Source organism: Poromitra crassiceps (assembly GCF_964638095.1).
Source record: "Poromitra crassiceps genome assembly, chromosome: 8".
NCBI lineage: Eukaryota > Metazoa > Chordata > Actinopteri > Beryciformes > Melamphaidae > Poromitra > Poromitra crassiceps.
The window spans coordinates 28,771,773-28,784,291 of record NC_139629.1 but is presented as its reverse complement, the minus strand read 5'-3'; the positions used below and the strand labels follow the sequence as shown (position 1 = coordinate 28,784,291).

Sequence of the window (12,519 nt, the reverse complement as noted above, 5' to 3'; positions counted from 1 at the left end):
TCACGCAGGCTTGATGTCTCTGTCTTTGCATCATGGAGCAATACAAATATTAATACAAGTCACACCTTCTGTCATAGCTGTGCAACCATATTTGGAGTGTTTCCTCTCAAAGCAGGAACAGGATTATGGTCACATGCCTTGATGAGTTGAAGGAGTATTATTATAATTATATGCGCATCACATGCAAAGCTATTAGAAAACTGTCAATGAAAGACAGGGTGACGCCTGCACACAGGGACTGTCACACGTCTCCTGTTGTAACTTCAGTTCGCCTGTTTTGAAAATGATTGTCTTCTCGTCTGAAAATCCCTTCCATAACCACTTCAAACTCTGGAAACATTATGTGGGTGATGTCGCACGGCCTGCTATTGGTCCGTGATCGGCGAGCTGTGTGATCACTGGACAAGCGAGCTGTCAATCACACCGCAAAACATAGTCTGAAACTAGCGATTGAGACCATAAACACATTAGGAAAGTGTTTACTGAAGCCATACTTGAGGCTTCAAAACAGAAGTCCACAAACCAATGGGTCGCCCCCTGCAGGCAAAGAGGACACTTCTGCATTGACTTCAATTTTGACAAACAGGGCTACCTTGTATGAATGGTTTACACTTTAGATTAGGGGATGCAGAAAGCCTTGTAAATTAATTGTAAATTATTTACACATCATTTATAACAGGTGAGGAATACTTAATTTACTAAAAGTTTATAGATGACTTAGAACACCTTTGTGATATGTTAACATAGCATTAATAAATCATCTCCAAATGTATATTCATGTTTTGTAAATGGTTAGTTCATCATTAACTAAAAGCTTATAAATGACTTACAACTGAACGTTATTATAAAGTGTTACCGAAATAATGTTAGAAATCCTAACATGTAATAGTAACTCAAGTAAGAAAATATGTAGGAAGGGAGATGTACTGTATGCATAAAAGGTGGAAGGAGTAGGAAAGTTGGTATGAAGACTGTGAAGGCTAACAAACTGTCTCCCCTGGATCAGAGGCTGCCCAAAGGCTGATGGGTTTCTGCTTTATGATGCTCTAGATCAGGGCTCCCAAACGTTCTCGTCCAAGTACCACTACGTTAACCTGACGCTGCCAGATGGACGGTATAGCTCCACATACGTTTCACTAAACCAGTCGATCTGGGAATGCAGTAACCAGACCCGCTGACGGAGGCGGGCACTTTTTCCAAGCTACTTGGCAGGTGATTGGATGACCCATCTGTCTATCACCGCTGGTGGGTGTTAACTTCAACCAATCAGATCGCCGAAGGTGCCTGTGCCTGATCTCCGTGGTATTCATTGATTGAGTCCTCACCGTCGTAAAGTCACCTTCGAAGCATGAAGTTAGATTATAACGAACTAGTTGTGTGGCTTAGCCTTCCCAAATGTTGAGGGTCGTTTTTTAGAATTTAATACATAGGATTGGGAACGTTACATTCAATTTCATTCAGACTGCCTGTCACTTCCGCGGCGGCAGCCATGTTGACGAGTGAAAAGAACTACAAAGACTATGTACCCACTACTTGCCCAGACGAGCCTGAGCCCGCCTAAGGCTGCCGCTGATTCGTCGGGCCGGCATGGTTCGGCCAATCATCTTAACTGCCTGTGCATGACAAGATGGATTCCGTCGAGAGAATCTCTTTTGATCTCGCGAGGTTATCCATCTTGCAAGCAAGGTTACCACTACGTACTGTAGGTTCAAAAGGGACACACAGAGACCCAATAGTACACTAGAGTTGAAGCTGTGCTTTAGAACATCATCTTCAAAGGAATGCTCATCACCTCATAATGATGATGCATCCTGCATAACCGGTTTGCATTAAACGACCGCAAAACGGCAGCTGACGAGGCAGGCTGCCAATCCCCCAGATGGTACATTACGCATGCCTTAAGCTGGCCATGACAGCCCAGCCCCTCACATAGCTCTGCCTCTCGGTGGGGTCAGCAGGACAAAAGGGGCTATTTTGTGCCTAACATGAAGTGTGCAGTGAGAAACCCAGAGCCACAAAAGTGCCATTACTCTGGTGACTGACCTCTGGCCTCCCAAACGACCAAATCAGTGAGCGAGTGGCGCCAAAGACTGACACATATAAAGAGATGCTGTGCCGCTGGCCTTGATTCAATCAGTACTGGCTCTTCATTGAAAGCAGGGAGAACAGGCAGTTGATCCAGTGCATGCTGCTGATAACAAAGACAAATAACAAGCTGGAGTCACAGACTGCTGTCGAGCCAGTGGAGGGTGTGTGTGTGTGTGTGTCTGTGTGTCTGTGTGTCTGTCTGTGTGTGTGTGTGTGTGTGTGTGTGTGTGTGTGTGTGTGTGTGTGTGTGTGTGTGTGTGTGTGTGTGTGTGTGTGTGTGTGTGTGTGTGTGTGTGTGTGTGTGCTGGATGGAGTGACACTGCTGTCCAGCCAGTGGAGGGTGTGTGAGAGACTCTGTGGTAGAGCAATGGGGACTGACAAAAAGCCTTTCCATCAACTGTGCAATCAAGTGATAGCGATTAAATCACTTTCTGTGGGACGTTATCATCGTATGACCGCTTCATCCATCTTACACGCATTCGAGTGTGTGTCTGTGTGTGTGTGTGTGTGTGTGTCTGTGTGTGTCTGTGTGTGTGTGTCTGTGTCTGTGTGTGTCTGTGTGTCTGTGTCTGTGTGTGCGTGCGTGTGTGTGTGTGTGTGTGTGCGTGTGTGTGTGTGTCTGTGTCTGTGTGTGTGTGCGTGTGTGTGTGTGTCTGTGTCTGTGTGTGTCTGTGTGTCTGTGTCTGTGTGTGTCTGTGTGTGTGTGTGTGTGTGTGTGTGTGTGTGTGTGCGTGCGTGCGTGTGTGTGTGTGTTTCCTGGGCTCTGCTCCAAGCTTCTCGAGCAGGTTTTGCCTCTTTGGGAAACAATAGAACCCATGCAGGATGACAGCGGCGTCACTGTTTGGAGCGTAACATGGTGCCAACGCAGCCCTCACAATTTAAATATTCTTCTTTTTCACATTGCAAATCACATGGAATGTGTTTCCTATTGTATGAGCATTATCCACTGCTATTTTTTCCTTTTGTTTGTGTGTTTGGTTTCTAATTTGAAATGAGCACGATAAAAAGATGTAGGAGGAATTCAAAGAACAACGCCACCAATAAATGAGAGTGTGAGAGCCTGTCTGTCCGTTCAATCAGCACTTCCTTCAGGAGATGTTGTTTTGTGGATGGAATGAAGCTCAGCTTGATGTACAACTCTGTCCATTTAATATCATTAATATCATTTGCAAATCAGATTGGAGAAAGGCTTCTAAGGGCTTGTAAGAGAATAGAAATAGATTTTCTTTTTCTTTTTTACACACATTTGTTATTAAAAAAAAAAAGGCTCTTGGAAAGATTAAAAAGATGTGTTGCATAAATCAGAGGATCAAGCTCCATTGAGATAAGGGAATAAGATTATTTTGTAAGGCTACGATTTCCATTCCAGATATATAATTAGACCCTGACTAGACGTAGTGGTTTTATGTGCAGAAGACGGTCATTTGTTAAAGCCTACGTGAAAATGTTTTCTGGGAAGGACCGTCAGACATTTGTGGCTTTATTTAAGAGAGACTGCATGGCAAACCAACCTGGGACGTTTATAACAAAGCTTCCGATGTTTTCAACAGACTCAGCCAGTATCTACCAACAACAGATGACGCCGACATGAAGATGTTGGAGAACGTTGTGGTCATGAATCATGATGTATGACCGGTCCAGTACAGCTGATGCTGTTAGTGTTGATGATGCGAGGCTGCACATGTTTGCTGGGAAGCAGCGGTCAGATGAAGCTGCTCTACTTCAGCTACAGCGTGCTGCTGCCTACCAGGCTGTGGATGCAGATTTGAATGTTGTGGAGGGTGCAAATGCTATAGCTTTGCTCTTGATTTTACAGCACTCTGTATAGCTAAAGATTAGACTCTGTTTCAACCCAGAGCATAGGTTAGTTGATTATAGGGCATTCACAGACTAGTCGACACTGTGCTTAGTAGTCGACTAGTCTTTTTTTTTTTTTTTTTTTTTTTTAATCTTTAAGAAAGAACATGAGGTATTTACACGACATACATGGACTATCATATCCCATATCCCCCACAAAGAACATCAAAACACAACAAAACAAAACAAGAAAACTGCATAAGATACACAATAATCCAAGAACAAACAAGACTATTGGACAAACAACCAAACAAAAACAATGCATTCAAAGTAAATACAATACATCTTGCCCTGTTGGCAGCTAGGAAATGCATAGCTTTAAATTGGAAAGCATCCAATCCCCCAGCTGTAGTTCACTGGTGGAATGAACTCTCAAGCTACCATACGTTGGATAACATTTACTACAAGAGCAAAGGCAGATTCTTAGACATCCCCAAAATATGGCAACCACATACAGAGTTTGACTTTAAGAACTTTTTACCCCAGTGTCATTAGGCTTATCAGGATAGGAGCTGAATGCATTGTTTTTGTTTGGTTGTTTGTCCAATAGTCTTGTTTGTTCTTGGATTATTGTGTATCTTATGCAGTTTTCTTGTTTTGTTTTGTTGTGTTTTGATGTTCTTTGTGGGGGATATGGGATATGGGATATGATAGTCCATGTATGTCGTGTAAATACCTCATGTTCTTTCTTAAAGATTATTATTATTATTATTATTTTTTTACGACTAGTCGACTACCTTTAGGGACGACTAGTCGACTAGTAAAATTCACTAGTCGTGATACATGCACATAACATATATACCGTACATCAACATAACTGTTGATCCTCGAATGGTCCGTTTATTAAGGTTACGGATATCTTCAATGCATTGTATGTATTTGTCCATCAGAATGCTGTGTCCCCTGTGTGGACGTGGTGGGGGATGGACTACCTGCTGTGTCCCCTGTGTGGACGTGGTGGGGGATGGACTACCTGCTGTGTCCCCTGTGTGGACGTGGTGGGGGATGGACTACCTGCTGTGTCCCCTGTGTGGACGTGGTGAGGGATGGACTACCTGCTGTGTCCCCTGTGTGGACGTGGTGGGGGATGGACTACCTGCTGTGTCCCCTGTGTGGACGTGGTGAGGGATGGACTACCTGCTGTGTCCCCTGTGTGGACGTGGTGGGGGATGGACTACCTGCTGTGTCCCCTGTGTGGACGTGGTGGGGGATGGACTACCTGCTGTGTCCCCTGTGTGGACGTGGTGGGGGATGGACTACCTGCTGTGTCCCCTGTGTGGACGTGGTGGGGGATGGACTACCTGCTGTGTCCCCTGTGTGGACGTGGTGGGGGATGGACTACCTGCTGTGTCCCCTGTGTGGACGTGGTGGGGGATGGACTACCTGCTGTGTCCCCTGTGTGGACGTGGTGGGGGATGGACTACCTGCTGTGTCCCCTGTGTGGACGTGGTGGGGGATGGACTACCTGCCGGGCGACTGTCGATTTCCTGTCCTCACCTTGACTGCATTCTTTCATAGCTATTTATTGTTTTAGCAAAAATGTATGTAAATAGTTAATAGCAAAGACCAAACACACACACACACACACACGCGCACACACACACACACACACACACACACACACACACACACACACACACACACACACACACACACACACACACACACACACACACACACACAGTGTGTGCCCCTACATAGACCCTGTTACACAATCACTCCCATGCCAAAGCTGAGGTGTGGGCAGTGGTCCACTCATCTATGATTAATTTACCATTACTTTTCATAAAGAAATTACATATTCGATGTATTTCAATGCCATTCTGTGACTTTTCTTATCCTTTGATGGGGACAGACACTTAGGCACTTCAGCTTCAGAAGAGAGGACAGGCAGGGTGGGGAGATGCAATGGGCTAATTGGGCCAGAGTGGAGAGAGAGGCTTGTGATCATGCTGAGCGTGGCTGGTCTGTTTCTTCCAGCTCCCCTGACAGAAAGCAAACTAATTACATCATGTTTGCATCCTACTTAAGTACAGTAACTAAGTATTTGTACTTTGTTACTTCCCATCTCTGCATACAATACATAGTGTATGATACCAAGGCACATGTTTGCATCCTACTTAAGTACAGTAACTAAGTATTTGTACTTTGTTACTTCCCATCTCTGCATACAATACATAGTGTATGATACCAAGGCACACGTGAATAATACAGGGACGAGGGGAAGACTCAATTACAACAACATAAAAGCCAACTTTGCTCACAATTTGCAGTCAAGTCAGCCAAAATAAAACTGATACTTCCGGTTAAAACTTTAAAAATAAGGCAATATAAGTACCATTGAAACGTGTTTCCTTTTGTGTGATCCATCCGAAATATACCCAAGTACCAAAGAGGAAAAGAAAACATTTGCAGAGAAACCCGTTGTAAATGAACATAATGTGATGCCTTCGAAAAGTCAATTTTAACCCGTAGTGAGTCATGCAATAATACATTAGCACTTTTATTTTGAAAGTAAAATCTTCTAGCTTCTGTCTGGTTAATAGCCGTGAGAGCTCATTGTTTTCACGTGAGTTTGTTGGGTTCAGTTGGGTTCAGTTGCTGTGACAAGTCGTGTAGTCTAGAGTCCCTCGTCTGAGGAAGTCATGTGACAAGTCGTGTAGTCTAGAGTCCCTCGTCTGAGGAAGTCATGTGACAAGTCGTGTAGTCTAGGGTCCCTCGTCTGAGGAAGTCATGTAATGTAATAGCCTACCCCCAGTTTTCCAGACGTCATAAAGAAATCTTCAGGAACCAGTCGGGTACAACCTTGACCCACCCAGGAGCCATTGACAAGAGCCACAATCCAAAAAAAGTCCCTTTTCTCACTTTTTTTTTTTTTTTTTTATTCATGTAGTTTAAGTAGGACTTAAAAGAGCCACCACACCACACCGCATGTGTCTCTAGAGCCTCAGGTTGAGTATCACTGGCTTAGAAAGCGAAATACTTGCTGCAGATTTTAGTGAGTGTCGTTTGGCATAAGAAAGAAAGAAAGAAAGAAAGAAAGAAAGAAAGAAAGAAAGAAAGAAAGAAAGAAAGAGAGAAAGAAAGAAAGAAAGAAAGAAAGAGAGAAAGGGACCAGCATCAGAGCTGGCCAATCCCTAAATAATATGAAGTAATGCTATATTACATTATAATGGAATAATATAATGTAGTGTAATGTAATTTAATTTAATCTAATTAAGTGTAACTTTATAACTTTGTTAGATGGAAAGTACAGCATGTGTCTTGAGCCAATCAAATCTGATACCAGTAGGCAGAGCCAACTTCCCACAGAAACAGAGACAAAACTAGCCCGATATCAGACGCAATTTCCAATAGAAGTATAGCCAACTTGGTGGAGTGGGCGGTCTGGCCCCAGGCAGACACATCACCACTAGAACTACTTAGGTGAAACCTGGAAAATATGATACTTGCTTGTTGCAAACACATATCTCAAGTAAGTCTTGACCCCGTGCAATTCATCTTTACGCTGAGCCAGCAAGAGAGCAGCACTTAATGTGAGTGTTGCTATGACCAGCGCTCTGCGTAAGAGCTTGGATGACGACGAGGTGCTTTGCCGCGTCGGGACGTTGCCGGTGTTACTGTGTCGCACTGCTTCCTGTTCCTCCTGGCTCAGGGTCAAAGGGCAGAGTTCAGCCAGGACCTCCAGAGCGGCTCGCTGCCCGGCCTGCACCGCTCCACTCATGTAGCCGCACCACTGGGTGGCGGTCTCTGTGCCTGCCCAGTGAATCCTGCAGATTACAGAAACCAACGAGTGAGTCACAAAAATGCTAAATGTGAGCTGAGGAAAGTGCGAGGAAACCAATCATTACACTTTATGATCGCTGACATTTATTACTTCTGTTATGGCATTTATCGCCTATTTCCCTTAGGAAGAATTACATCACTGTTAGCACACTTATTTACTGTCTTGAAACAAGCAATGAATACTTTCATTATCAATTAATTAACGTGAGTGAGAAAGTAGGGCTGATAAGATTTCCAGACTGACAAACTGTTCTCAGAACAATGAATAAATATACTAGTAAAATATACACATCAGTTCCGACGCTTTGAAAACTATTCCCTACAAGTAATATAATGATTTATTTTAGAAATATTCTGTTACAGTTTTGATTACTTAAATGACTTAATGCATTTGCTTTGCTGCCAAAATAAATAAATAAATAAATAAATAAATAAATAAATAAATAAATAAATAAATACATAAATAAATAAATAAATAAATAATGTGAAGAGCAGCAGCGAAAAACACAACATAGAGCTACTTCTTCACACCATATTTTTGTTTTTGGAAAATTTGTAAATAAATAAATAAATAAATAATGTGAAGAGCAGCAGCGAAAAACACAACATAGAGCTACTTCTTCACACCATATTTTTGTTTTTGGAAAATTTGTAAATAAATAAATAAATAAATAATGTGAAGAGCAGCAGCGAAAAACACAACATCACAAACACTTCTTCACACCATTTTTTTTTTTTTTGGAAAATGTGTAATCACACTGTTTTCTTCTAAACACCTCTTCTCAATTTGCAGTGTTTATTCTCCATGCATTATGGATCTGTTAACCACCTTAGTCTCGCTTACCTCTCTCCCTGCCAGGAGAGGAGTCTGACTGCATTTAAACAGGCTGCTGGTATCAGCTCTGCCATTGGTGGCGTCCATTTCAGTCGGCAGCGGAAGAAAATCCCTTTCCCCTCCCTACAAGCTCTGCCATTGGCTCCGACCCGCTCTGACTGACCGACTGCGACCATATTATGGATTTCCTTTTCACTCTCTCCGTGACGAATCTGTCTATCTCAAATGCCTCTGCAGCTTTGCGTGTTGAATCTGTCGATCTCAAATGCCTGCGTCGCTGTGAAACAACATCAACAATGGTAGCTCGTTGCTACACACTGGAAACGAAGGGAGAGAGTCTGGCAAGCGAGACTAGGTTAAACCAAACAGCACCCCCCCCCCCCCCCCCCCCCCCCCAAGTCCAGAGTGAAGATCGACGGTGCCAGACTCTCTCCCGGAAGGGAGGGAAGTCTGGCAAGCGAGACTAATTTATACTTAGTTCTTGGCACCTATTATTTTCTCCTTCTCTTCTCTTCTCTCTTCTCTTCTCTTCTCTTCTCAGGGCTCCTTAGAATTTGTGCAAGGGACTGGTGTTTTGGGTTCCAAGTAGGCCACGGTCATTTGTTAGTTTTTACATAGTAGCGATGGAGCTTGTGAGATACCTCGGGTGGAGAGACTCTGGAGATGATGACACCGCCCAACCACTTAGCCAATTTCAACACAGAAAGTGCAGATTGTAAAGCTTAGCTTTCAATGATGTTTCATACAATGGAATCTGAAAACAGTTGAAGAAGATTATGCTCATTTGAATGTTCATATTCCTAAAAGCAGCATTCAGAGAAAATCGCCATGAAAGTTGGTGAACAAGCTTAGTTTGCTAACAAATTATTTTGAGTTTAATTTAGTATTTAGTTATCCTAAAACTGTTGTTTGTTATATTGAGTGTGTTCTTCAGCATCTAAACGTGCGTAATATTGCGGGGGGGGGGATCTTGATTTGTGTGATTTCACGGTTGCCTACTTGTTACTCCTTGGCTTTCACCAGCCTGTCACAATTATCTTTAAAATTAAAAATAAACTTGGACCTTGCTCCACTAGAAATAAGACTACTCTGGACAGAAACAGTGATGGATCAATCCAGAAGGAGGCGGTAATGCAACATACAGTAAAGGATGCCAACTGCCATAAAACACCACAGAAGATGAAGAAGATAAAACTACTCTGATCATACTATTAAAAAAACGACCGACACCATGATCAGTATTCAGACATATACAATCCCATATGAAAACCCATGATTTGCCCGTCTGGAACCATTGAGTCATTGTGTTCTTACATGGGTTTGCAAATTGCTACAGCATCTTTGAGTGGACCTGCCATGTGTCGCATTTGTGTCAAGGTCACTGCATCTCCTTGAGGATCCATTTCCTATATGGGCTAGGAGGAGCGCTCCTCTCTCCTCTTCTAGTCACGTTATGGAAGGAGCTCCCTCTGCTCCCCATGGACTTAATGCCATTATGGAAATGCATTACCTGAACCCATTCCCCCTCCCTCACCCCACCTCTCTCTCCCCTCCCTCCCTCACCTCTCTCTCTCCCCTCCCTCACCCCACCTCTCTCTCTTCCCTCCCTCACCCCACCTCTCTCTCCCCTCACTCACCCCACCTCTCTCTCCCCTCCCTCCCTCACCTCTCTCTCTTCCCTCCCTCACCCCACCTCTCTCTCCCCTCACTCACCCCACCTCTCTCTCCCCTCCCTCCCTCACCTCTCTCTCTCCCCTCCCTCACCCCACCTCTCTCTCTCCCCTCCCTCACCCCACCTCTCTCTCTCCCCTCCCTCACCCCACCTCTCTCTCCCCTCCCTCACCCCACCTCTCTCTCCCCTCCCTCCCTCACCTCTCTCTCTCCCCTCCCTCACCCCACCTCTCTCTCCCCTCCCTCACCCCACCTCTCTCTCCCCTCCCTCCCTCACCTCTCTCTCTCCCCTCCCTCACCCCACCTCTCTCTCTCCCCTCCCTCACCCCACCTCTCTCTCTCCCCTCCCTCACCCCACCTCTCTCTCCCCTCCCTCCCTCACCTCTCTCTCTCCCCTCCCTCACCCCACCTCTCTCTCTCCCCTCCCTCACCCCACCTCTCTCTCTCCCCTCCCTCACCCCACCTCTCTCTCCCCTCCCTCCCTCACCTCTCTCTCTCCCCTCCCTCACCCCACCTCTCTCTCCCCTCCCTCACCCCACCTCTCTCTCCCCTCCCTCCCTCACCTCTCTCTCTCCCCTCCCTCACCCCACCTCTCTCTCTCCCCTCCCTCACCCCACCTCTCTCTCCCCTCCCTCACCCCACCTCTCTCTCTCCCCTCCCTCACCCCACCTCTCTCTCTCCCCTCCCTCACCCCACCTCTCTCCCCTCCCTCACCCCACCTCTCTCTCTCCCCTCCCTCACCCCACCTCTCTCTCTCCCCTCCCTCACCCCACCTCTCTCTCCCCTCCCTCACCCCACCTCTCTCTCTCCCCTCCCTCACCCCACCTCTCTCTCCCCTCCCTCACCCCACCTCTCTCTCTCCCCTCCCTCACCCCACCTCTCTCTCTCCCCTCCCTCACCCCACCTCTCTCTCTCCCCTCCCTCACCCCACCTCTCTCTCTCCCATCTGTTCAGCCTTGTGCATCTCCTAACAGGCCCATTAGAAATGGATTATGGGACGTTTTCCCATGAGAACACCATTCCTGTTGACCCCTTGTCCATCTCTTTAGAACTGGACTAATGCACGTCAGTGGAGGCGTAATCACTCACACTGCTGTTCATTCTGCTCAGGTGAATGATCTGCACTGCAGGCGCTGGCTGCAGCAAGCGGACCATACCACAGTCACTTGGTGGCAGGGTGCAGTGCAGGCGCTGGCTGCAAGCGGACCACATAGACATATATAAAGGCTAGATGGCTTACCCGCGCTGCCGGTCAATGGAGAGCGACGTCGTCGCATGGTGGCCATCTTGCTACGGCACCACAGCTTTATATATATCTATGGGTTAAAAAAACGCTAACATTTTATTATTATTTTTGGCCCCAAATTACACCAAACTTAAACTGAAGCATCATCATCATGAGATGAATTCACGCACCTAGTTTCATGCAGTTTCATCCATTTTGCTAGGAGCTATGAGCATCTGTTGTTGGGTTAGTATTATCACATCAGATGATCATAACTCCTAGGGAAATGGATGAAACTGCATGAAACTTTGTGCCTGAATCCCTCTCATGGCATAGATGCTTCGGTTTAATTTTGGTGTAATTTGGAGCCCATCAAAAAAATAGTGTTTTTAGTGTTGTTTTTTTTGTTGTTGCCATATCTCGGGAACGGAATATGCTTGTAATAAACCAAACCGTTTGTAAATCCGTCAAGATTTCAGCGAGTTATGAGTATTTTTGTCTGTGCACCCTCCAACAGCTACCATAGAACGTACCAGAAAGCCTGCCGTAGCAAGATGGCGGCGCTTCAACGACGCTGGTGACTCCGCCTTAAGCCATCTAGCCTTGTATATGTCTATGGCGGACCATACCACAGTCACTTGGTGGCAGGGTGCACTGCAGGCGCTGGCTGCAAGCGGACCATACCACAGTCGCTTGGTGGCAGGGTGCACTGCAGGCGCTGGGTGCAAGGCAAGCGGACCATACCACAGTCGCTTGGTGGCAGGGTGCACTGCAGGCGCTGGCTGCAAGCGGACCATACCACAGTCGCTTGGTGGCAGGGTGCACTGCAGGCGCTGGGTGCAAGGCAAGCGGACCATACCACAGTCGCTTGGTGGCAGGGTGCACTGCAGGCGCTGGCTGCAAGCGGACCATACCACAGTCGCTTGGTGGCAGGGTGCACTGCAGGCGCTGGGTGCAAGGCAAGCGGACCATACCACAGTCGCTTGGTGGCAGGGTGCACTGCAGGCGCTGGGTGCAAGGCAAGCGGACCATACCACAGTCACTTGGTGGCAGGGTG

General features: G+C 46.1%; 1 protein-coding gene across 1 annotated transcript in view; it reads right to left on the bottom strand.

The window, feature by feature from the left end:
* Positions 1–7,151: 7,151 nt before the first annotated feature.
* Positions 7,152–12,519, bottom strand: part of LOC310781784 (putative flavin-containing monoamine oxidase A) — a gene marked incomplete at its 5' end in the record, with an annotated part of 73,780 nt that continues 68,412 nt past the window's right edge. Inside the window, one exon of the mRNA XM_083642415.1 lies at positions 7,152–7,715. Coding sequence (XP_083498541.1) covers positions 7,364–7,715 — 352 coding nt within the window. The 3' untranslated portion in view covers positions 7,152–7,363. The remainder of the gene's footprint in view (positions 7,716–12,519) is intronic.